Source organism: Vigna angularis, chromosome 10 (assembly GCF_016808095.1).
Source record: "Vigna angularis cultivar LongXiaoDou No.4 chromosome 10, ASM1680809v1, whole genome shotgun sequence".
Taxonomy (NCBI): Eukaryota; Viridiplantae; Streptophyta; class Magnoliopsida; order Fabales; family Fabaceae; genus Vigna; species Vigna angularis.
The window spans coordinates 27,544,084-27,569,755 of record NC_068979.1 but is presented as its reverse complement, the minus strand read 5'-3'; the positions used below and the strand labels follow the sequence as shown (position 1 = coordinate 27,569,755).

The 25,672-nt window shown below is 30.2% G+C and overlaps 2 protein-coding genes and 1 long non-coding RNA gene across 10 annotated transcripts; 2 read left to right on the top strand and 1 right to left on the bottom strand.

Moving 5' to 3' along the window:
• Positions 1-2,687: 2,687 nt before the first annotated feature.
• Positions 2,688-7,591, bottom strand: LOC108334700 (probable UDP-3-O-acyl-N-acetylglucosamine deacetylase 1, mitochondrial). Its single transcript, XM_017570617.2, has 7 exons — positions 7,468-7,591; positions 7,060-7,368; positions 6,386-6,592; positions 5,844-5,945; positions 3,335-3,399; positions 3,090-3,234; positions 2,688-2,883 (listed from the first exon to the last, which is right to left on the bottom strand). Exons 1-7 carry the CDS (start codon positions 7,516-7,518, stop codon positions 2,833-2,835), a joined length of 930 nt encoding a protein of 309 aa, XP_017426106.1. The 5' UTR covers positions 7,519-7,591; the 3' UTR covers positions 2,688-2,832.
• Positions 7,592-7,922: 331 nt separating this feature from the next.
• On the top strand, positions 7,923-15,787 carry LOC108334594 (uncharacterized). 7 transcript variants are annotated; one of them, XR_008245833.1, is made up of 6 exons: positions 7,923-8,129; positions 9,531-9,638; positions 9,879-9,972; positions 13,183-13,394; positions 14,803-14,910; positions 15,193-15,787. It is a non-coding gene; the product is annotated as an uncharacterized LOC108334594 (long non-coding RNA). The 7 variants fall into 7 exon arrangements; XR_008245830.1 differs by lacking the exon at positions 15,193-15,787 and having other exon boundaries at positions 13,183-13,235; positions 13,331-13,394; positions 14,803-15,184; XR_008245831.1 differs by lacking the exon at positions 15,193-15,787 and having other exon boundaries at positions 9,923-9,972; positions 14,803-15,185.
• A 3,548-nt stretch (positions 15,788-19,335) lies between these two features.
• Positions 19,336-23,902, top strand: LOC108335159 (tRNA:m(4)X modification enzyme TRM13). Of its 2 annotated transcripts, XM_017571108.2 has the most exons (10): positions 19,338-19,519; positions 20,331-20,506; positions 20,583-20,648; positions 20,738-21,073; positions 21,360-21,612; positions 21,753-21,810; positions 22,958-23,044; positions 23,148-23,279; positions 23,393-23,531; positions 23,647-23,902. In XM_017571108.2, the coding sequence occupies exons 2-10, from the start codon at positions 20,430-20,432 to the stop codon at positions 23,870-23,872; spliced, it is 1,374 nt and encodes a 457-aa protein (XP_017426597.1). In that variant the 5' UTR covers positions 19,338-19,519; positions 20,331-20,429; the 3' UTR covers positions 23,873-23,902. The 2 variants fall into 2 exon arrangements, with proteins under 2 accessions (XP_052726057.1, XP_017426597.1); XM_052870097.1 differs by lacking the exon at positions 23,148-23,279 and having other exon boundaries at positions 19,336-19,519.
• The last annotated feature ends 1,770 nt before the right edge of the window (positions 23,903-25,672 follow it).

The following is a 25,672-nucleotide window of genomic DNA, read 5'->3' as shown; positions in this document are numbered from 1 at the left end:
TATTTTGAAATTACATGATCTATTTCAAATCTGAATTATGAACCTCAAGTTCACTTGCTTCGTTCTTTTGCTTCATTCTTTATTCTCTTCGTGATTCTTTATGTTTTTGTGGTCCTTCCGGTGTTAACTTTTGCACTGATTGCTTTGTTGGTGGTCAGTTATATTTTTCATCTTTTTTATTTGACATTAAAGTATAAGTGTTTAAGTATGTTTCATGCGTTAATGTTTTCGAATTGTTAGGAAACAAATTGGACGTTGAAAACAGGTATAAAAGGTTAATGCATTTTAAAATTCAATTGAGAAAATTATTAAATTGTAAAATTTGATTAAAAAAATTACTAAATTTCAAAATTAATTGGATTTCTAAATTTGTTTTAAGTTATTCGATTTTAAAATTTAATTTAGGAAGTCACTAGATTTCAAAATCTAGTTAATTTAATTAATAAATTTTGAAATCTGATTAAGATACTAGTTGGATTTCCAAATTCGATGATGTTTTTGAAATCCAATTTAGTTTTAACAAGATTTCAAAATCCGGTTAAGTCTTTATTAGAATTCGAAATTGTGTTATTACCTTTACTAATTTTGGTTGAATCTTTATTGAATTTCGAAATTATGTTTCTACCTTCACCAAATTCGCTTAATATCTTCATCGAATTTCCCAATCGGGTTAATACCTACAATTTCAAATTTCGATTACTACATTCACTAAATTTTGAAATCTAATTACTACTTTAAATTTTTTTATATAAGTTTGTTTGCTTCTAATTTTATTTTTAATTTGTTAGATTTATTTTAATAATTTGTTAAGGTATTATTGTTAGTGTTATTAATCATTAAAGTGATGAAGTCATCAGTAAAAACTAGAAAGGAAGGGGTTTGGATAGTATTTTGAAATTATTTTCGCAACATAGTGTTTGATAAATGTGAATGAGTAGTGTTTAAACGATAGATTTCATAGGAAATGTTTAGACAGATTTCACATAAGGAATCATGTATAACTTTAAACTACAGTGATAGAAGGAAGTGTGAGGTTTTTTTTAAAAAACAAACTTTAAGTACTTCACGTTTGAATACAAGTGTGTTGACACACATGTTTTAGTTCATATAATCATCTACTAATATAAAAATAGATAGTTTAAACAACTTGTTCAAAGATGTTGTCTTTTTATAATGAAAGCAAAAAGACATTTAATAGAACAAAACAATAAACACAAGACTTTTTATACTGGTTTGCTTCAATTGAGTTACATCTAGTCTCTTCCAAGAACTCTTGATAGGTTCCATTTGTTTTTTTCAAATATTACATTTAAGTTTAACATGCTTTTTGTTATGTAGTATTATTCATCATTCTTGATAAAATTGTACCGGCTACCCGACTCGCTACCCGTACGGGTACCCATTTAAAAAATATCCGTAGATTTAAAAATACCTACGGGTACCCGCGGATACCCACAAAAAAATAAAAAAATATATTTTATATATTTAAAAAATATATATATATATAATATAATATAATATAAATATAAATAAAAATTTAATTTTAATTAAATTTAAACTAATAAAATATAAATTTATTTTATTTTTAATTAAATTTAATTTAAAAATATATAAATTATGTTTTTTATTTTTTTAGATAACGAATATCCACGGATTAGGTAATATTAAAATATTCATTACAACCGCAGATAGGAAGTACCCACCTATGAATACCTGTGTCTGCAAATTTTTTTTCCCTACTTGAAATGGTTATGAACAAACCAAGATAATTTTATTATGTATACTCATATACTTACATATTTTGCTATTTTATGAAATATTTTGGTACGGTAAATCCTTTCTTTCATTTATTTTAATGTGCGTGTCTTGGGTAGAATAACTAAAATGAGTTTTTTATGTGTTTGTTTTACGGAAAAAATATTATGGTTATGTTTTTGTGTTTATTTGAGAGTTAGTTAAAAGAATAATAATACATGACGTACTTTTATATTCATTTACTTTTATATTCATTTGATATAAATTACAAATGGTTATAAAAATATATATTTTTACATTTTTTTTAAGAAAGAAGAGAATAAAATGTAAAAATAAAAGTGTTAAATAAATGTAAAACTCTTTTGAATATTATTGAAAAATGCTTATTCTATGTAACTCAGTAAAAGATTAAAAACTATTAAATCATTTTCCTGTTATAATCACAATTACTATATCATATTATTCTTGCCTTAAAAATATACCATTTTACAGTAAATTATATTTTATATTTTTAAATTTAATTCTGATTTGTATTTTACTTTCTTCTTATACATAAGAGTCTTTTTAGAAATTCATATGTTCTTTGTTACTTTATTCTTTTCAATTAATTTCCTTCGCAAGAAAATATACAACTCTCCTCATATTGTCTCTTCTATTAATTATTTTTAATTTTTTATTAAATCATTACTTTTATGGAAGAAGACTTACTAACATACATTAACTATTCAGGTGAAAAATAATTAAGTAGAAAAGGCGAGAAGATGAATCACAATAAATATTAAATCTAATACCAATGGTTAAAAAATATATTGTTACTAAATACTTTTTTTGTATCTAGAATTTAAAATTATAACACTTTTAAGTAATCAGTCCTTTCCTGTGTTTTTATAGTTTCAATTTCTTTTAAAAAATATTAGCCAAACAAAATATAGTTTGGTATAAAACATTTAAAATTTCTATAAAAAATAATTATCTACAAAATTTTCTCATCCAGATATAACAATTTCATTCTGCACAGAAGCTCAGAAGTCACCTAAAAGAACAGCTTCTAGCAACCATTGTCAACATGTTGGACTTTCAACTCATTATCAGGCGGCGTGCCAAATCAGCATGCAATGCATGGCCACCCTGCATCAAGCATACATCAATAGCATTAAAAATCATTCATAACACGGATCTCGAGCATAATTCAAATCACTAATAGCACGCTTTGTTTTGTACATAATCAAAAAAAGAAACACTAACAAATATTTCGAAGTCATCAATTGTGACAGTGAGAGTAAAATTGACAAACGAAAACAATACTTTGATGAGAGAACCAAAGGCACACACACCTTGTAAGCTACGATGTGTGCTACTGGGAGTCCTTGATTCCCCGATTGAGCAACCATCGAGAGATCACCAATGAGGTCTAAGATCTTGTGACGACAAGGTTCCTCTCTGAAATGCAGAGGTGGATTCAACCAACCTTTACTGGCACTGCAAAAGAATATGGTACCAATTATAAGTGAATAACATAGAAGCTAAGAAGCACAATTGGCAGCATGGAAATCATCCATGCTTGAAGCAAAGTATATACCTGCATACAATGGCATTCTCTAGAGAACCTCCTTTGATAAGTCCAGCATTGCGCATAGGCTCAATCTGCAAGAAATTTTAATCCAGGGTATCCAATGTTAGTTGCATACTATCAAACATATACAACTACTAGTCGTTAATGAAAATAACTACTTAAAGAGAAGAAGTGTTTAAGAGTTCTTAACTTGGATCTCACTGTTTATTTATGTCCATTATACAAGCACAAACACCCTCACACATATAAGGATGTGAAGCTTAAGGAAAAAGAGAAAAATAAAAAAGGAACCCCTAGGATACTGGGTTACATATATAGATATAACACAAAAATGGCTTTTCGCTTAGAAGATAATATAAACTACTCTAACACTCTCCTTCAAGCTGAAATATACAAATTATATTTTCCAAGCTTGGAACATATAAATTGAATTTGAACTCATCTAAAGCATTTTATCAAAATGTCTGCAAGTTGATCAATGAAGCAAACAAACACGCAAATCTCCTTGGACAACAACTTTTCTATGACAAAATGTGAGTAAATTTCTGTGTTTTGTCCTATAACGAAACACAGGGTAGGAAGCAATGTAAAGAGCTCTTTGATTATCACAATTGATTATCATTTGTTGATTTCCAAAAAACTTCAGTTCTTGGAGACACTGTTTTATCCGCACAAGTTCACAAGTCAGTAATGCTTTTCCAAGCAACAACATTCCCTATATTCAACTTCAACACTCGATCAAGCAACAACATTCTGTTCTTGCGTTTCCAAATGAAAACACAACATATCCTACAAGAGACCCAACTCAATCAGCATCACAACATTCAAATATTTAGGTAATTTCCTTATCTTCATATAGTAGACCTTGTCCTAGACCCCTAGTGAGGTAGCTAAGAATGTGAAGTACAACATTCCAGTGATCAATGCAAGGAGCTTGCATAAATTGACTCATCACACTAGTAGCAAAAGACAAGTGAGGCCAAGTAACAGTAAGATAAATAAGTTTCTCCACAAATCTTTTGTATCTCTCTGGATTTGAGATGGTCTCACTATTCTGCTATTTGGATTCATAGGACTATCCATGCGTTTACAATAAAAAAGTCATGTTTCTTTCAACATATCCAACACATACTTCCTTTGAAAAACCACAACACCTTCTTTCGATTTAGGCCCTTCCATGCCTAGGAAGTATTTAAGTTTCCTAAGATCCTTGGTTTGAAAGTGTTTGCAAAAATGAAGGCTTTTCAGCTGAGTAATTTTCATAGCATCATTTCCTTTAATAACTATATCACCAACATACACAATTAGATAAACACATTTTCCTAGAGATGTATGACAGTAAAAGAGCAAATGTGATAGGTTTCTTGGTGACAAGAAACCAAGACTCTCCTCTGTTTAGACGACAGAACACACAATACAAATACTTACAGCAGAAAGACCTAGTATTATTATGTGGGTATCACAGAAAATGTTCAAAAACATCCAAGGGAACAATCTCCCTTCTCACAGGTACAAACCTGTTCAATACAAAGATACAAAATAACATGTCTGTCCCAGACACCCGCTCTCCTTAAAACGGAAAACCTCCTAAGGAAACCCCAACTGCCTAACCATTTCCCCAAACCCTTTGTAATTTTTTCCCTTCCTTCTCACATAAACTTTCATAGTTCTATCAATACTCTCTGAGTCTTGGTCCCTTATAGTCACCTCATCCTCCCATGCATTTGGCTGCCCCTTGAAAACTAGTGTTATAGCATTATTCCACCCAAGGTACAACGTAACTCCAACTCTTAGGCTACTAGGAGCAAAAACATCTTAAGTATGTTTCCAAAGTTCTATTCACAACCTCCGTTTTGCCATCCGTTTCAGATGGTAGGCTGTGCTTTTCAGTTTAGTGCCCTGAAGTCTAAAAAATTCCTTCTAGAATAAACTTAGAAAAGTGGAATCCCTATCACTGACTATAGATGAGGGAATGCCATGAAGTTTCACCACCTCCTTCACAAAAACTTCGCAATGGATTTGGCCGAATAAGGATGCTTGATGGGAATAAAATGTCCATATTTGCTGAGCCTATCTACCACCACCAACACTGCTTCATAACCATTAGATTTGGGAAAACTCACACTAAAATCCAAACTTATTTCCTCCCATATGGCTTGCGGAATAGGCAAGTGTTGCAGCAACCCTTATAGGGACGAGGCTAGGTATTTGTGCTGCTGCCACACCATACAAGCGGCCACAAAATCTGTGACAACCTTTTTCATTCCCACCCAATACAAGGACCGAGCCACCTTCCTATAAGTTTTGAATACTTGAGAGTGTCCCCCTATGGGAGTAACATGGTATTCAATTATCAATTTCAAATATCCAGTTCACCTTAATATGAAATGTTCAAGTTCCACGCACAAGTAACATCTTACACCTTAAGCAGGTTGTCCACTATATGATATATGGTAGTAGAAACAAACCAACATGTTAATAACTAGATTATAAATGGAAAAACTGCAGAACTAACCTCCTCATAAATGCAGAAGGTTCTTGACAAAGCTATCTCCGTGGAATAAACCAAATTATCCAAGGGGTAAATAGAAAACCATTGGCGGCCAATAACAGGTGCCTGCAAAAGGAAGGTGTGTTTGTCCATTATTCAATGCAAAACCTACCAAAGGTTAAAAAAGTAGACATGTGGCCTTATTGTGTAATAAAAATCACTTCCATGTAAATATTAACATATTTGTAACCTAGCATTATTTGGGAACAAGATACATGCAATTGCTTTAATTTGTTGTGGATATACAATTGACAGCACATAAAGCACATAGCCACAATCTCGATAAACTCATTGAAAAGTATTTCTTGGAGAAGAATATGGAGGTAAAATGAACCAAAGAGTTAAAATCAACTCATACACCCCTGCTTTTGGAAAAGTTAGATGACAGAGATTCTTAAAAGTAGTGGTGGATAAACTGATTTTAACTTATAGGAGAGAAATCTCTAAATGGCATGCCAAGAAATCTTTTATGATCTCAACCCAATGTATCGTTAACCTATCTTTACCTGCGGATAATCGATGCCATAAGTTATTTGAACCGCTGGAGAAGGAAATGCAGCGACAAAAGAATCATTTCTCCAAGCACACACCGGTTCGTTCACATGTGGTGCCATTTTCTCAACACTATTGCCATCAAGGTCAGTGGCCACCGCTAAACCAACTTCTTCCACTGCTTCCACCCATGTCCTTGCTGACCCATCAAATATAGGAATCTGTATGAGAAACCACTGAAACTAATAATTTTCTAATACAAACTATTCATTACAATACAAGAAATCAATAAACAGGAATGGAAGGGAGGAAAGATAATTTATTCACAAATATTTTGCACGAAATCCTGTAACAATTTTATGATGAAGCAGAGCAAAGGAGAATATCCAGTAAACCTAAAATGAATCCATTAGTTTCATACCTACCTTGATATATTTCATTAATATTTATTTAGGGGATTAATTTATCTTTTAATCTAGAAACGTGAATTGCCAATAAGTTAATTTTTATTAGGGAGCCTCAAACCCACACCTATCCCTCCCTCCGATTCACTTTTTCTACTGAGCCAACTTTATATCCTTTCAGGATTCATTTTAACGATTTTTCAATATTTCAATGTTTCAACAACGAACTTAACAGGCTATTCATCTTCTTTCCATGGAACCAAACAATGCTTCCAGAACGTTACCTCGGCGTCGATCTCTTTATCATCAAAACCCTCAATCTCAATCCTGCAGTTATCAACACCCGAAGCCTCCAAAGCCGAAAGTAAATGCTCCACGGTTCGAATTCGGAACCCGTCCTTGCTCAGAGAGGTGCACAGCGGCGAGACCTGAGCGAACTCGACGGCGGCGGGAATCGAACGGCAACGAAATTCGAAGTACCTGCCTCGGGAAGCGAGCTCCGGCCACAGCCTCACCGACGAAAGCTTCCCCGAATGCAGACCCACGCCGTTCCTCTCTACGCATCCCGCTAGGGTTTGCTGAAGACGCCCCGTCTGCAAAAGCGCGTGGAAGAGGTTAGTGTAACAGAAACTACGTTTGTGGATCGTTGAAGCATTTGGGACCAAACAGTAATAAGAAACATTAACACGAACAGGTTTCCATGACACAAGTTTTGATGACTTGAGTGGGATGGAGACTGACATTTTTACTTCTGTACGTCAAAATCTCACTTATATGGTCCAAATTTGTCTTCATTCACAGTCTCCATTTTCATATTTACACTGGTTTTAAATTACTTGAGGTAAACTTTGTTATGATAAAAAAAAATAATAAATGTAATTAATTATATTTTTAGTTCTTAAATTATAACATGATTTTGAAATTTGTTTTTATTAAAAAAATTTATTTTGTTTTAAAAAATAAATAAACAGATTGTAAGTAGAAGTAATTTCATTAGAATTGTAAGTAGAAATAATTTTATAAGTAATAGGATCAAATATATTACGTCTAGTACTGGAAAAATAAATTGATATGAAAAATATGCTCATGAAATTTAATATTTCTAAAAATAAAATTTTTCGTAGTTATTTAAAACTGGTATCTTCAATAAAAACCAAAAAGGTGTCGCGTGGAGAGAGAACACAGCAGGGGCTTCCATGGTTCAAGGCACCAGCACCAGCAAATGACAGATCGATGGTGCAGAGAGAAAGAGAGATCCAGAGAAGCAGAAGAAGAAAAAGAAGACAGATCGATGGTGCAGAGAGAAAGAGAGATCCAGAGAAGCAGAGGAAGAAGAAGAAGAAAGCGAAAGGAGGTATGTAAAAGATAGTGTCTATTATTTCTGTATGTTGCAAAGAAAAGATGAGGAACCCTAGATATATAGGGTTCGTGTAAAACTAAAAAAAGAAGAAGCACGATTTGTCAAAAATCCCCAAACCAACTTAACAGAAAAACAAACCCTAACAAAAGATGGTTGCTCTATAGGAGCAATACAGTCAAAACAGAGAACATTAATATTAGGATGACGTATAAACACAACAACAATGGCCCTATTTATGTCTATAAGAAAGAAGACTAGAAGCATATCACAAGGTATCGAAAATCATAAAATCAGAATAAGCAAGCACTTTATTATAAAGAATTTCGTATGGAAATTTATCATCTAAAATGGGGCTAGGAATCCGATTCAAGAGAAAAACAACAGTACAAATACAATCTTCCAGTAAATTCAAATAATTTTTATTATTTATTAAATTATCTTTTAGTGCTGTAGGAACCAATAACCATCGAAGAATAAATTAGTACTTGGATATTTGGAAAATGGAAGAAAAATTACGGAAGATGATTTTTTCACACTAAAATAACCACTTTACAATCTGTTTTTAGAGTTTTTATATGAATTTATTAAATGTCAAAATAGCATTATTTCTTAATACATGTTGCAACTCTGAAAGAAATTATGGTAAACCTTTTATATCTTCAAGGTGACCATGTTTATCAACAAAATGTAAAATTAAGTTTAATTTTAATTTTGTTATTTTTTTATATTTACAAAGTTCATACTTGGTTTACTTTTTAATTACTTTATTTTTACTTAATTTATATCTCCTTTTTTTCTTTATTTACATACAGTTTTAGCTTATAATAATACAAATTAAACATAAATGCACTGCAGGATTCATGCGGTATTATTAGTTAGAAGTATTAGATCAAACTAATGAACAAAATAATAATGACCTGAATTGAAAGCAAGTAAATGGATGGTTTACATTGAGCAAGTAAATGGATGGTTTACATTGACATGTTCTTATTGAAAACTGCAAATCTCATATTAAGAGGATGCAACTCCACTATGTCAAAAGAATGTGAGATGGAAACACTAAATTACAAAATATTTCAAATTAAAACATACACTTAAGCTGGTTGGTCAAAAACATTTTGATTCACAATTTCTATATCTCTTAACATTTAGTGAATGAGTCGTTTACTTCAAAGAAGTTTGAAAAATCAATTTTGGACTCTATATTTGAAAAATCAAGGTTTTCCCAAATGTCTATGTCCTTATCAGACTCAGAAGTAGGAATGTCATTCAGAAATGGCTTGTCCAATGTCCCTGTACTTGTCTTCTTGGTGTCCGCCTTATTTGTTTGATCACTTTGTGGCTCAATGGGAGAAATAACATGATTGTCTTCTGTGTAAACCTTTTGTTTTACAGGTTGAACCATAACTTTATTGGTTGAAATTAGGTTGTAACCAGGGACAATGACCTCTCCATTACTTGCTGCAGCACGACAAATCTCAGTGGGCTGGGATATATGAGAAGGTAAGGGCAAGCGTGTGTCACATTGACTTGATATGGGGAGTGTTCCAGAAACTGAATTAGTTGAAATTGGTGATCCCCTAAGAGCATAATTCCCTACCAATGACTGAGTTGTTACGGAAGAGGATCCAGAATCTACTTTATTACTAGAAGATGGTAGCAATGTGTTTATACCTAGATAAGAGGATAAAGTATTCAAGAAAGTAATTAATTGCATCTGAAAACTGTGTATACATTTTACAGAAAAATAAAGAATTATATGCCTTGGACTTGATTTTTCCTACCAGATGGTCTTCCACGCGATTTCTTTGCAACTTTACAACCATCTATTGTTGAGGTATCTTTTCTCTTTTGGCCATCTATTATTGAAGTATCTTTTCTTTTTTGATGAAACATTCTGATACTAGGTGATGACAGGTTTATATTGTCCATGAGTGTAGGTGTCACTGACATTGTGTTTTGCATAGGAAAATCGGTGCCCGTAGACACAACTAAAAAGAGTAGAAAAAATTAAATCAATAGGTTAAAGATGGAAAGAATTCAAATGAAAAAAAAAGCAACAAACCCATATTGTAATTCATTAACTAAACAAAATGTTTACCTGGAATATTTCTATTAGAATTTGACATTGGATTTTCTGGAAGATTTCTATTATTTTGCATTGAAGGAAGAACCGCATAATTTTGAATTATGGTTGCGGCATTACTATTATTTTGCATTGAAGGAAGACTCGCATAACTTTGTATTATCGTTGTGGGATAGGACAAGGGTGATGATCTTGCATTGAAACTGTCCAAAACATTTTGTAGGTCTTGCAACAACATTTGTGTTTTGTGTTTCTCTTGCATCAACATGACATTTTGTTTAGCCAACAGTAAGTTCTGTTTCTTTGTAAATATATACTGATCCACAATCCCCTCCAAACTCAACAAATTCTGACACCAAGAAAACAAGAATTGACGAGAAAAGTGAAAAATTAAGAACCCCAGTTCATTTGTCAAAAAATTTTAGAGAAATAATAACAACAAAGATTGAAAGATTAACGCAGAGTAACCTCGTTTACGGGTGAATCGACAAAGAGTATCGAAGCTTCGTTGCGAAAAGTAGTCTGTGTTTGGTAGAATTGATTGCGATATAGATATCGATTCACAATGAAGGCAATCAGAGACTCAGGAACATTACCCATCACACAAGTCATCGTCTTTAGATGCGTTCACAAAAATTGATTTCCAAGAAAAACTATAAAATCCAATCAAATACGAGAGAAGTATCAGAATCATTATAAAATACTCAAATCACAACTTTTTATCCCTCTAAATGAAACTTTCGGAGGAGAAAATGAACCCTCTAAATGAAACTTTCGGAAGAGAAAATGAACCTTCTAAATGAAACTTTAGGAAGAGAAAATGAAGAGTACTGTAAGAGAGACTCTAATAGATTTAAAAGGAGGGGGAAATCTAAAAAAATTCAAATTTATAATAATAAGAATAATAGTTTCTCAATTTCACAGGTAATCTTTAATTTTTATATCTATTCTAATAACAACCTGCAAGATTTTATCTTATCTATTAAGTAATCAAATAAAATTATTCTACAAATATTTACATTTGAGAACTAAAAGATATTATTAATTTTTAAATAGATTGACTCAATACGTATTAAACTCTGGTAAACTTCTGCCATTTTAAAAACATACAATTTATAACAATAAGAATATTCAATTAAAGTTTCCTTATTTAACAACCCCTAGATTTTATCTTATCTTTTAAGTAGTCAAATAAAATTATTTTACAAATATTTACATTATTTTCATAACTGAAAGATATTATTACATTTTTAAATAGATATTATTACATTTTTAAATAGATATTATTACATTTTTAAATAGATTGACATAACTAGAACTATTAAACTCTGCTAAACTTTCACTGAGTTTAAAGTAGTACACTTTCAAAAATATACAATTTATAAAAACATTATAAAAATATTAAAATAATATAATTTAAAAAATTTATTTTTTCTAACATTGATAAATTAAAGACCTGACAATGTTTTATGTTACTCTTTTTAGGCCTTTCAACACACAAAAATTGATTTAAATTGGGATGTTAGAGCATATGAGATTCTGGTAATAGATAATTATGTTTTAAATGGATTCTCTCATGTTTAAAGTCATTGTTTTGTAGCTTCCTGAACCTAGGCATTGTTTTGCAACTTTAAACATTTCTTTTACCTGTTGAGAAGTTGTAGTTAATAAGATCTGTTAAAATATCCTTCTAGACATAGGGATTTTTCTTTCTTTTTTTGCTTTTTTTTCAGTTTTTTTTTCAGTCATAGGGAGTTTGTTCCTTGATAACATGATGGCTACAAAAAAGAAAAAATATTTTTTTGAAATTAAACGTTATTATTCTTTTTTATATTTATTTCAAAAGTTAAAAAATCTAAAAAAAATATTTACCTTTGACTTAACTTCATTATAACTTTTAAAAAGTCTTTATAATCAATAATTACGTATTTTACTGAAAATATATAAATATTATAGTTTTATTAAATATTATGAGTGTATACTCATGAATATTTTGATGAAAACATACATCAAAACATTTGAATAAATTTTAGTAAAATAACATTTATAATTCTAATCAAAGGTAAGAAATTTTTTAAAATTCTTTTCAAAAATATTGAAGCTTAATTCTAAAAAGATTTTTTTTCTCTTTTTTTAGCCATCCTCTTATCAAGGAACAAAATATCTACGATTGAATAAAAAAACTGAAAAAAAAATTATATCGGATATAGTTTAACTAAATAACATTAAACAAATTAAATATATATATATATATATTCAATAATAAATATTTAATATAACAATTCTTACATAAATACTAAATTATTCTATTTTTACACAAAACATGAAAAGACCAAATGTAAAAATATTTATTAAGAAAAAACTATAAAATAATTTACGTTTTATTAAATGTTATTGTTCTTACAGTCATTCAAAAGGACTCTTATGCTGCTTCTTATGATTATGGACAATAAATACTATGGAATATATGCAAAAAACCAGGAAAGATAAGAAAGTCGTAAAAGATATATTATGAAAAAATAATTTAAAAAGAATCCCAAAAATGGTTATAAAACTAGGGAAAGGAGGGGAGATTAATCAATATGAAAATAAAGAAAAAAAATTTAAGCCTTTGATAGTGTAATTTTGTGAAACACACATCATCTTTTTTCCCTTAAGAAGGTTAACCTGTCATCTAGGACTGGGCAAACTAAATTGCATTAAACTATATTGTTAAAAATTATACTGAATCCAAAAATAGTTTACTTGAACTGAACTAAACTAAAAAATAGTTCATTTGAACTGAACTAAACTAAAAAGTAGTCTAGATGAACTAAACTACTTTTTATCTTACCAAACTGCATTGAATATTACTGAATTGAACTAAATTATACTGTAAACTAAACTGCACTGATAATTCTGCACTGTTAATTGCACTAAATTTAACTCATAGTTTAAGTTTTGAATACAAAATCAAATCAGAGCAGATAGCTGCCTTTTCAGCTTGCTCTAGCCGCATCACCCGTCCAGAAAAGGTAAGCAACTGATTCACAAACTTCAACAACTAACAAAATCCCAATTCTCAAATGTAAAACATATCTTTCAAATAACATAGCGAAGCAAATGACAGAGTCATGGTGCAGAGAGAAAGAGAGATCCAGAGAAGCAGAGGAAGAAGAAGAAAGGGGAAAGAGGTATGTAAAAGATAGTGTCTATTATTTCTGTATGTTGCAAAGAAAAGATGGTTCCTGTAAAACCGAAAAAAAGAAGCGGGATTTGTCAAAATCCCCAAACCAACTTAACAGAAAAATAAACCCTAATAAAAGATGTTTGATCTTGAAAAGTAATACAGTCAAAACAGAAAACATTAATATTAGTGTTTCAACCAAGAAGTTTATAACCTTTAGACCTATAAACACGACAACAATAGCCCTATAGGACTAAATTTATGTCTATAAGAAAGAAGACTAGAAGCATATCACAAGGTATCGAAAACCATAAAATCAGAATAAGCAGCACTTTATTATAAAGAATTTTGTATGGAAATTTATCATCTAAAATGGGGCTAGGAATCCGATTCATGAGAAAAACAACGGTACAAATACAATCTCCCAGTAAATTCAAATAATTTTTATTATTTATTAAATTATCTTTTAGTGCTGCAGGAACCAATAACCATCGAAGAATAAATTAGTACTTGGATATTTGGAAAATGGAAGAAAAATGTTAGATCATAATTAATGAAGATGATTTTTTCACACTAAAATAACCACTTTAGAATCTGTTTTTAGAGTTTATATGAATTTATTAAATGTCAAAATAGCATTATTTCATAATACATGTTGCAACTCTGAAAGAATTTATGGTAAACCTTTTATATCTTCAAGGTGACCATGTTTTGAATGTAAAATTATGTTTAATTTTAATTTTGTTATTTTTTTATTTTTACAAAGTTCATACTTTTAGTGGTTTACTTTTTAATTACTTTATTTTTATTTAATATACATCTACTTTTTTCTTTACTGTATACATTTTTAGCTTATAATAATACAAATTAAACATAAATGCACTGCATGATTCACGTCTTATTATTAGTTAGAAGTATTAGATCAAGCTAATGAACAAAAGAATAGTGACCTGACTTGAAAGAAGTAAATGGATGGTATACATTGACATGTTCTTATTGAAAACTGCAAATCCCATAGTAAGAGCGAGTGCAGCTCCACTATGTCAAAAGAATGTGAGATGGAAACACTAAATTACAAAATATTTCAAATTAAAGCATATACCTAAGCTGGTTAGTCAAAAACATTTTGATTCACAATTTCTATATCTCTTAGCATTTAGTGAATGAGTCGTTTACTTCAAAGAAGTTTGAAAAATCAATTTTAGACCGGTCATCTGATTCTATATTTGAAAAATCAAGGTTTTCCCAAATGTCTATGTCCTTTTCAGACTCAGAAGTAGGAATATCATTCAGAAATGACTTGTCCAATGTCCCTGTACTTGTCTTGTTGGTGTCCGCCTTATTTGTTTGATCACTTTGTGCCTCAATGGGAGAAATAACATGATTGTCTTCTGTGTAAACCGTTTGTTTTACAGGTTGAACCATAACTTTATTGGTTGAAATTAGGTTGTAACCAGGGACAATGGCCTCTCCATTACTTGCTGCAGCATGACAAATCTCAGTGGGCTGGGATATATGAGAAGGTAAGGGCAAGCGTGTGTCACATTGACTTGATATGGGGAGTGTTCCAGAAACTGAATTAGTTGAAATTGGTGATCCCCTAAGAGCATAATTCCCTACCAATGACTGAGTTGTTACTGAAGAGGATCCAGAATCTACTTTGTTACTAGAAGATGGTAGCAATCTGTTTATACCTAGATACGAGGATAAAGTATTTAAGAAAGTAATTAATTGCATTTGAAAACTGTGTATACATTTTACAGAAAAATAAAGAATTATATATCTTGGACTTTTTTTCCTACCAGATGGTCTTCCACGTGGTTTCTTTGCAACTTTACAACCATCTATGGTTGAGGTATCTTTTCTCTTTTGGCCATCTATTGTTGAAGTATCTTTTCTCTTTTGATGAAACATTCTGATCCTAGGTGATGACAGGTTTATATTGTCCATGAGTGTAGGTGTCACTGACATTGTGTTTTGCATAGGGAAATCGGTGCCCGTAGACACAACTAAAAAGAGTAGAAAAAATTAAATCAATAGGTTAAATATGGAAAGAATTCAAATGAAAAAAAAAGCAACAAACCCATATTATAATTCATTAACTAAACAAAATGTTTACCTGGAATATTTCTATTAGAATTTGGCATTGGATTTCCTGGAAGATTTCTATTGTTTTGCATTGAAGGAAGAACCGCATAATTTTGAATTATGGTTGCGGCATTGCTATTATTTTGCATTGAAGGAAGACCCGCATAATTTTGTATTATGGTTGTGGGATTGGACAAGGGTGATGATCTTGCATTGAAACTGTCCAAAATATTTTGTAGGTCTTGCAACAACATTTGTGTTTTGTGTTTCTCTTGCATCAACATGACATTTTGTTTAGTCAACAGTAAGTTCTGTTTCTTTGTAAATATATACTGATCCACAATCCCCTCCAAACTCAGCAAATTCTTTGACACCAAGAAAACAAGAATTGACGAGAAAAGTAAAAAATTAAGAACCCCAGTTCATTTGTCAAAAAAGTTTAGAAAAATAATAACAACAAAGATTGAAAGATTAACGCGAGTAACCTCGTTTACAGGTGAATCGACAAAGAGTGTCGAAGCTTCGTTGCGAAAAGTAGTCTGCGTTTGGTAGAATTGATTGCGAAATAGATATCGATCCACAATGAAGGCAATCAGAGACTCAGGAACATTACCCATCACACAAGTCAGTTCAACAAAAATTGATTCCCAAGAAAAACTATAAAATCCAATCAAATACGAGAGAAGTATCAGAATCACTATCAAATACTCAAATCACAACTTTTTATCCCTCTAAATGAAACTTTAGGAAGAGAAAATGAACCCTCTAAATGAGACTTTCAGAAAAGAAAATGAACCCTCTAAATGAAACTTTAGGAAGAGAAAATGAAGAGTACTGTAAGAGATAATCTAATAGATTTAAAAGGAGGGGGAAATCTAAAAAAATTCAAATTTATAATAATAAGAATAATAGTTTCTCAATTTCACACGTAATCTTTAATTTTTATATCTATTTTAATAACAACCTGCTAGATTTTATCTTATCTATTAAGTAATCAAATAAAATTATTTTACAAATATTTACATTTGAGAACTAAAAGATATTATTAATTTTTAAATAGATTGACTCAATATGTATTAAACTCTGGTAAACTTCTGCCACTTGCGTTTAAAATACTACACTTTTAAAAATATACAATTTATAACAATAAGAATATTCAATTAAAGTTTCCTTATTTAACAACCTCCTAGATTTTATCTTATCTTTTAAGTAGTCAAATAAAATCATTTTACAAATATTACATTATTTTTATAACTGAAAGATATTATTACATTTTTAAATAGATTGACTTAACTAGAACTATTAAACTCTCTTAAACTTTGCGTTTAAAATAGTACACTTTCAAATATCAGGACACTATCACGATCAAATACTCAAACCACAACTTTTATAACGATTAAATACTCAAATCACAACTTTTTATCCCTCTAAATAAAATTTTAGGAAGAGAAAATGAAGAAAATATGATTAACTACTGTAAGAGAGTCTCTAATAGATTTAAAAGGAGGTGGGAAATCTAAAAATTCAAATTTATAATAATAAGAAGTATGGTTTCTTAATTTGACACGTAGTCTTTAATTTTTATATCTATTTTAATTTAGGTTTTCTTATTTAACAACCTCCTAGATTTTATCTTATCTATTAAGTAATAAAATAAAATTATTTTATAAATATTTACATTTGAGAACTAAAAGATATTATTACATTTTTAAATGGATTGACTTAATAAGAAGTATTAAACTCTGGTAAACTTCTGCTTCACTTTTAAAAATATAAATTTATAATAATAAGAATAATAGTTTTAAAATTTCACACTTAATCTCATTTTTTATATCCATTTTAGTTAAAGTTTTCTTATTTAACAACTAGATTTTATCTTATCTTTTGATTAATAAAATAAATTTATTTTACAAATATTTACATTATTTGAGAACTAAAAAATAATATTACATTTTTAAATAGTTGACTTAACAAGAACTATTAAACTTTGATAAACTTCGTTACATTGATAAATTAAAGACCTGTTTGGAATGTGTACTCGAATGGATATTTTGAATGAAAATATAAATCAAAATATTTGAGTAAATTTTAGTAAAATAACATTTATAATTCTAATCAAAAGTAAGAAATTTTTTTAATTTTAACTTTTGAAATAAATATAGAAAAAATAATGAAACTTATTTTCAAAAAGATTTTTTTTCTCTTTCTAGCTATCCTATTATCAAGAAACATAATTGTTTAATCAAATAATATTAAACCAAATAAATATATATATATATATATATATATATATATATTAAGTTTGTTAATTTAGGTAATCTCTTAAATGGTGTTGCTCCCTCCACCATCACACCTTTCTCCCTCCACTTCTCTTTTATTATTTTGTCCCTCAGTAAAATTTTATTTTTAGGGTTATTATTTTTTAATTTTACCCATTCACAATCTATTTCATTAATAACCTATTATAGTCCCGTACTCAGATACTATAAGTTGCAAAGGTTGGTGGTGGTGGAAAGAATTATCAAGCAGTCTCCCCCTCGTGGTGCAGTGCGTGGAGTGGTGCAGTGCGTAAGTGCTTTCTCGTATTCGAATAAATCTTGAAATAAAATCCTAAAATAAAAAAACGTAACCTAGGTGACATCTTCAACGGATGTCAACATCCTTCAACGGATGTCAACATCCTTCAACGGATGTCAACATCCTTCAACGGATGTCAACATCCTTCAACGGATGTCAACATCCGTTTAAGGAAAAATGGAACAGATGTTGACATCGGTTGAAGATGTCACCTCCCGTTTAAATGTTACGTTTTTTATTTTAGAGTTTGTTTTATTAGGTGACATCTCCATTGATGTATACTTCCTCATGCTGGTTGATGCTCTGGACGTTCCTCGATGTTCCTCCACACCACGGCGGCGACGCTCCTTCACACCACGGCGGCAATGGAAGCTTTCAAACCAAAAAAAAAATTGGGAAGAAAAAGGAATGGAATTGCAGGAGGTGGGGAGGTGAAACGAAAATGGGGAAAGAAGAAGAGAGTTCCGTGGGTGGGTGAAACAAAAATGGGGAAAGGGGAAGAGAGTTCCGTGAGTGGCTGCTGGAAAAATAAAATTAGGGTTTCAAATTATTTAAAATATAGTAAAAGTAAAAATCTTTTTAACTTAAGGATATAAGTGTATTTAAAATAATGTGGAGAGGTGGAGGAAGTATAGGGTGGTAGTGGAGGGAGCAACACCCTCTCCTAAAATGTACCAAATTTTATTTGTTAAAAATATCCTTATTCATAAAAAAGAAGACATATTTAAACACATTATATTTCAATAATTGTATTTTTAACTTAAAATCAAAAATAAAAAATTATTCAAATATTCTTAATAGAATCTATAATATAAGAATATTTTTGTCAACTAAAATTTAGTACACTTTAAAATATTACATAAATTAATATATATATATATATATATATATATATATATATATATATATATACGGTATTCAATAATAAATTTTTAATATAATAATTATCACGTAAAGACTATATTATTCTATTCTTACACAAAACATGAAAAGACAAAATGTTATTATAAAAAGATTTATAAAGAAAAACTATAAAATAATTTACGTTTTATTAAATGTTATTGTTCTTACAGTGATTCAGAAGGACTCTTATGCTTCTTATGATTATAGATAGTAGATACTACGGAATATAGGTAAAAAACCAGGAAAGATAAGAAAGACGTAAAAGATATATTATGAAAAAACAGGTTAAAAAGAATTCCTAAAATGGTTATAAAACTAGGGAAAGGAAGAGAGATTAATAAAAATGAAAATAAAAAAATAATTTAAGCCTTTGATGGTTTAATTTTGTGAAACACGTCTTCTTTCCCATACGAAGGTTAACCTGTCGTCACAATTTTCTGTGTAGAAACGGCGTCGTCTCCTCTAACAGCGAATTTGCCCAGTGCTTTCTTTGTTGTTTGGAATAGGGAAAGAAGAAACAGAGTCGAAGCATAGCTCCTATCGTCGATGGCTTCAGCGTTTCCGGTGTGTGATCGAAGCTTCGATTCTCTTTTATCTCGTTTTATTTCTTTGCAAATTGAAAACTTCAAATGAATGGGTACATTCGTTAGGTTATGTATAAGTAATGAGTTTTTTCTTTATGCATTACATTACATGTCAAGTACCACATTAAGTATGAAAATTTTGAAAAACTGCCCTGCAATGGAAACAGTTTTTGCAGCGAATATCTCTTGTAGAATCCTTGTTAGGGTAAGAAGAAAATTTGAGATTAGCTTAGTAAAATCTGTATGGCTTTGTTCAATGGATTTGGTTGAATGGACTTGGGAGACAGTAATTAAGGGGATTTGAAGATAATTTTGTTGTTGTTGTTTATTTGAGTGAATTTAGAGGTAAATGAGAGTAGATTTGGAAGTAAATTTTTTTAATTTGTCATGTCAATCAAATCCTACACTAATTCTTACAAACTTTACTTCCAAATTTATTCTCACTTCTCTCCAAATTCATTCAAATAAATAACAAAAGAAATTATCTTTAAATCCTCTCAAATTCCCTCGATTACTCTCCCCTAAATTCCTTCAAGTGAACAAGGCCTATGTTATATTTTCTCTAAATTTATAATTTTAATTTGTGTATGAATTAATTTTAGTTTATGTGAAAACTTATTTTATTTTATTTTCTTCCTAACTTTGTTCTCTCAAGAGTTCTTGTGGAAAAGTTTACCCAAACAAACTCATAGTTAAATGGGTTGCAGTGAAGGTGGCATTGGATATGTGTATTATTGAATGCAGACGTTTCTTCTTCTTTTTTATTTGTGGTTCTTTTCTTCGTTATGTAGGTGATGCAATCTCCTAAGATATGAGCAGTGCTTCTTAAAACCGTAATTGAAGCCTTTCTTTAAGGTTTTGATTGAATTAATAAGTTAAAGGAAGGTACTATGAGGACCAAGCGCTGCAACTTCTGGCTTCCTAACAAGAACAGATTTTGTGCAAATTGTCCTCTCAATGGTTCCTTGTAAGTGTCACTCTTTGTTTCTATCGAATTTGATTCATTTAACTTACTCACTTACCCTTTAATTCTATGAGCTCAGATTCTGTGGAAATCACAACTCAAGGTCCGAAGGCCAGTGGATCCCATGCCCCATAGATCCATCCCAGTATTTGCTCTCTCTCTCTCATGCTTTCTTCTGTGTATCAACTTATGTTGACGCTTCTAATTTTTGAGCTCTTTTTCAACATTTGGTAGCTCGGTGCTTGAGCAAAATCTCAAAGGGCATGTTAAGCGGTGTCCATTGCTGAAACAGACTCGGTCCTTATCTGTCCAACCTTTCTATCAAAAGGGTATCAATGCTGGTTCTGATGGAGAGGAGGAAACATCTGGGGTTGATGATTCAAGTTTGCCAATAAAGACAGTTTCTTCCGAAATGAAGAGGAATGCTCTTCATGGAATGAGTGTGCCTGAATTTTGTAAGTTGATTGAAAAGATTGAATTTATTCATGAATCTTTGTGTAAAGATATTCAGGACTCAGTTCAAATGCCAGAGGTCTGCAGCCTATGGATTAAAAGAGGAGTTGAAGATAGGTAGCTATTAGTGAATCCTCTGAATTTATTTAATGTCAAATTCTGATCACCTTATGAGTTGTAAAATAATTTTCTCGGGGACTCCTATTTGTTACTTTTCCCCAAGATTAGTTTCTTCATCACCAAAGCCCCTCGTCTGTACTTCCTTCATTATAAAGCTTACTTCTATCCATCATTCCTGCTGATGAAACTGAATATTTGAGTTTACAAAGTCAAATAACAAGTGGGGACGTAGATTTCAACCCAAACTAGAAGGGAGAAAATTGAATAATTTGAATTGTTGCAGGAAATTGCCATTTCAAGAGAAACATATAATGCAGCAGGCATCTATTGTGGGAAATTTGGAAAACTTTGGGTTACTCAAGAATTCTCATGGAAGGAAACCTTCTGAGTGTGGTGAACCAGATGAGAAGAAAGAGGAGGATGTCCCTGCAGTGATTGAGTTTGGTGCTGGTAGAGGGTATTTGACACAAATGCTCGCAGATTGTTATGGAATCCAACAAGTCTTTCTAGTTGAGCGGAAGGCATACAAGTTGAAGGTAAGCTCTACTTGGAAAAGTGATAATCATTAAATGCCTCCTATTTCCAACAAGTTCTAAAGCATGACAATTTTTGGAGATGTTTGAATTTATAGTGATCTTTGACTTGTTTATTTACATCATGCCAATGCTATTGCCAGGCCGATAGATCACTGCGGCAGAATGAGAGTTTGAAGTTAGAGCGCTTGAGAATAGACAGTAAGTCTCAAAACTCTGGTTGTAGAAGATATTTTCTGAAATTGTACTTATAGTGGTTTAGTTTGCCTGCTTAGATATCTTTACTGAAGAAATCATATTGCGTATTTCAACTAAAATGAAAAATTTGTGGATTACAGGATTTGGATTTTTAAATTTAATCTTAATTGAGCGGAAACAAATGTTTCAAAATGAACTCTCTTACTCTCTGTTTCTACCCTGCTTTACACCATTATTATGCATTCATTTTTAAAACTCTTAATGAAAAACAATACAGAAGATGTGATATTTATGGAAATCAACTAAGTATATTTGTTTTCACATTCCTAAGCACGTAAAGCCTTGCTGTCCTCTGTGTTGGGGTATTTTAAGAATGGTCAGGCATAACAAGAAGTGTCATTTTTTCTTTGTTCCCCTTTTTTTGTAAGTCACAAGGAACCCCTTTTCATATACAAATACCCAAGAGCTGCTCCATTTAAAAAGTTTTCTCATTTTGCTCCTAGTAATATAATTTTAGGCCAAGGGCATATCAGACCATGTTATGAGCATATGATAATTTAGCTCCTTTCATATTCTTCTGGTATAATAACTTTACAGCCAGCATATCTTCTGAAGACTTTTGTGTATTCTCAGTGCTTATATGTTAATCTAAGTTCTTCATAGTTTTATTGCACCTCATGCTTTTCATCATATCGGTTGAATATAGTAAAAGCTATATATAAAGTTAATCTCCCTTGTGTTGAATATACACATAAGATACTATATTTATAATAGAAGAAGTATGAGCTAAACCTAAAATACAAATAAGGAATAATAATAAACTAACTAAACATAACAGATAAAGATAAAATAAAAATAATATATCTAACACAATAAACAATATATAATTTTCGTGTACTATACTGAATTTCCATGCACTTTATATTTTATTATGACCATGGCATGTGTATATTGAATTATTTAGATTATGTTCCGTTAACCAATGAAGTTTTGTCATTTTTAAGTTGTAATCATTTTAAAGGTTTTCTAATCTCTTGATAGAAATTTCTGTGTTCATATATCTTCTTCGGCCTATTCATAATTCTGTATTGCAGCTACTTTTTATCTATAATTTTGTATCCAAGAAAATTATAACACCTAACTTTTACAGTTGAAGATCTAGAGTTGAATGCCGTTGAGTCCTTGCAAGGAGTTCCATTTCTGGCCATTGGTAAACATCTATGTGGAGCTGCAACAGGTGACTTTTGGCAATTTTGTTTGATAAGTGTTGCCCTGACCCTAAAATGTTTGGTGATTGCTTATTTGATGAAAACATAAATAGTTATGCAACTTTCTTTCAGATTTAACTTTGAGATGCTGCTTTCCTGAGTATAGAAAATATAGTACTGAACAGCACCCTGCTAACAGTAAGTTTGGAGGTTTAGCTATAGCAACATGTTGTCACCATCTTTGCCAATGGAAACACTATACAAGTAATCACTTTATTCTGGCTTGGTAGTGAATACTGTAGTTTGTATATTTAAACCTCTTTGTGGATGTGATGATAAATTTTGGTTACTTGGTGACTGAAATTATAACCTTGCAGATAAAAGGTTTTTTCTTGATCTGGGGTTGACAAAAGAAGAATTTCATGCCATTACATGGTTTACCAGCTGGGCAGTAGATGCTAATCATGATTCCGATATTCCTGAGACAACCAATTGTATATCACATTTGCAATTCATGTAACCCTTCCAATTCTTTATTCATTAAATTGAGCATAAAATTTTTTGTTACCGATAAAAAAAATTTAAAACAGTTATAGAAGCTGTAATATCAAAAGTTGTGTTTTGGCTGCAGAAAAGAACAAGGTGATGGATATGTTGACGGAGTTGAAAAAATTCTTTCAGACATGCAAGCAGATAGACGAGCAGCATTGGGATTTAAGTGCAAGTGGATTATTGACATGGGCAGGTTGATGTGGTTAAGAGAGCATGGATTAGATGCAAAGCTTGTCAAATTTGTTCCATCTAGCATTTCTCCTGAAAATCATTTGCTATTAGCTAGATCTTCAAATTTATTATGAAATGTTTATTTCATTATCTTGTTCTGCATTTATCCCTGGCTGTCAATATTTTTGTTAGCTTCAAACATTCCTGTTCTTTTTTATACAGTAAAATGAGCAGAACATGACAACTTACTGTCTTAGGGATTCTGATTGAATTATTTAATGACAATTGCTTGGTACAATTAGTAGTTACAGTGAAATAACAAAAAATGATACACTTTCCCAAAAACACTGTTTAGAATGTATGAAATTGTTTTCGGATTACATATTTTAGATAAGACAACTTAAAAAAAATCTGGTTTGAAGAATCGGAATGCATAATTTGAAGTTAACCTTTGTGTTTGGATCGTATAATAGATTTGGAGGAGTAGAAATGAGTATATTAGAAGGAAAAAAAGAGATGAAACTGACGTTGTTTTTGGATTATAGGAAAGATGGTAAGAGATGAGAAAAAATTTATAAAAGTTTGTAAATGATTTAATTAATAAAAATGAAAAATTGTTTTAACAAATAAAATTAGACTTGATTATGTTTTAACTTTCTCATAAGTTATGAAAACTTTTAATAATAAATTTTTATGGTATATTGAGTATTTTATTAATTTATACTTTTGAATTGAATTTTCTTGTTAATTTTTTTTTATTAATGGGGTGATGTGGTTTTTAAGTGGTAAAGGTAGTAGTTAAGTGGTTATTTTGTCATATCATCTTGTTCAATTATTGTAATATGTTATTTTATTATTTTATAATTTGTAATTTTAGAATTTTATAACAAATTTTATATTTTTATAATTATAATTTTATATTTTTACTCACAATTTCAACTCCACCTTTGTTTTGCAATCTTACAACGGATCAGATATTTTTTTGATAAGGTTTTATGATGTTATGTTTTTCATAATGAAATATAAAAGTATGATATATTTTTAATTTTGGATTAAATTCATAAAATCATAATTTTATAATTATAAACAAGGGTGGAGTTGAAATTATACATAAAATTATTAAATTATAAAGCTGTAAAAATATAAAATGATTATATAATTATAAAATCATAAAATTACAAAAGTATAAATTATAAATTATAAACTTTTAAAATTATAAAATCAAAAACTATCAAATCATAATTTATAAAATTATAAAATAATAAAATAACATGATGTGACAACGGGGTAAAATGACAGAACAAAATAATAACTACATTAGCCACTTAATTGCTATATCACCTGTCAACAAAAAAATTTAGTAGTAAAAACTGAATTAAAAAACACAATTTACTGAGTACTAAATATATCATAAAAGTTTATTAGGATTCAGTTAAAAGTTTATGAGAAACTTAAAACTAAATAAGCCATAAATTTATAAAATAATCAAATTACCTACCTATAAAAAACCATTATTGATTATATTTCTGACATTCCATTTTAAATAGTGTTAATACTTTATACAAGACTTATCACATTATTAATAAAATAGAATTATAAAACTGTTAACAGTGAAATATAAAGTTTCATTACAATTATCTAACATAACTATAAAAATCAAACTTTATACAAATACCCATAACCAAAAAATATGTTTTAAAAGAAACTAAACATTTGTTGCATCTCCCTCCAACACTTGCTTTACAGAAACATTATCACTCTCTACTAACACCAACTAGTTGATCATAGTTAAGAAAATGAATACACAACAACACCCAAACCAAGAACAAACAAACAAGGTAAGCTATTAATACAAAATCAATAATAATATATTAACATTTCATGCACACATCATATTTCATATAAAGCAAATCAAACATCTTATTCATGCCAAA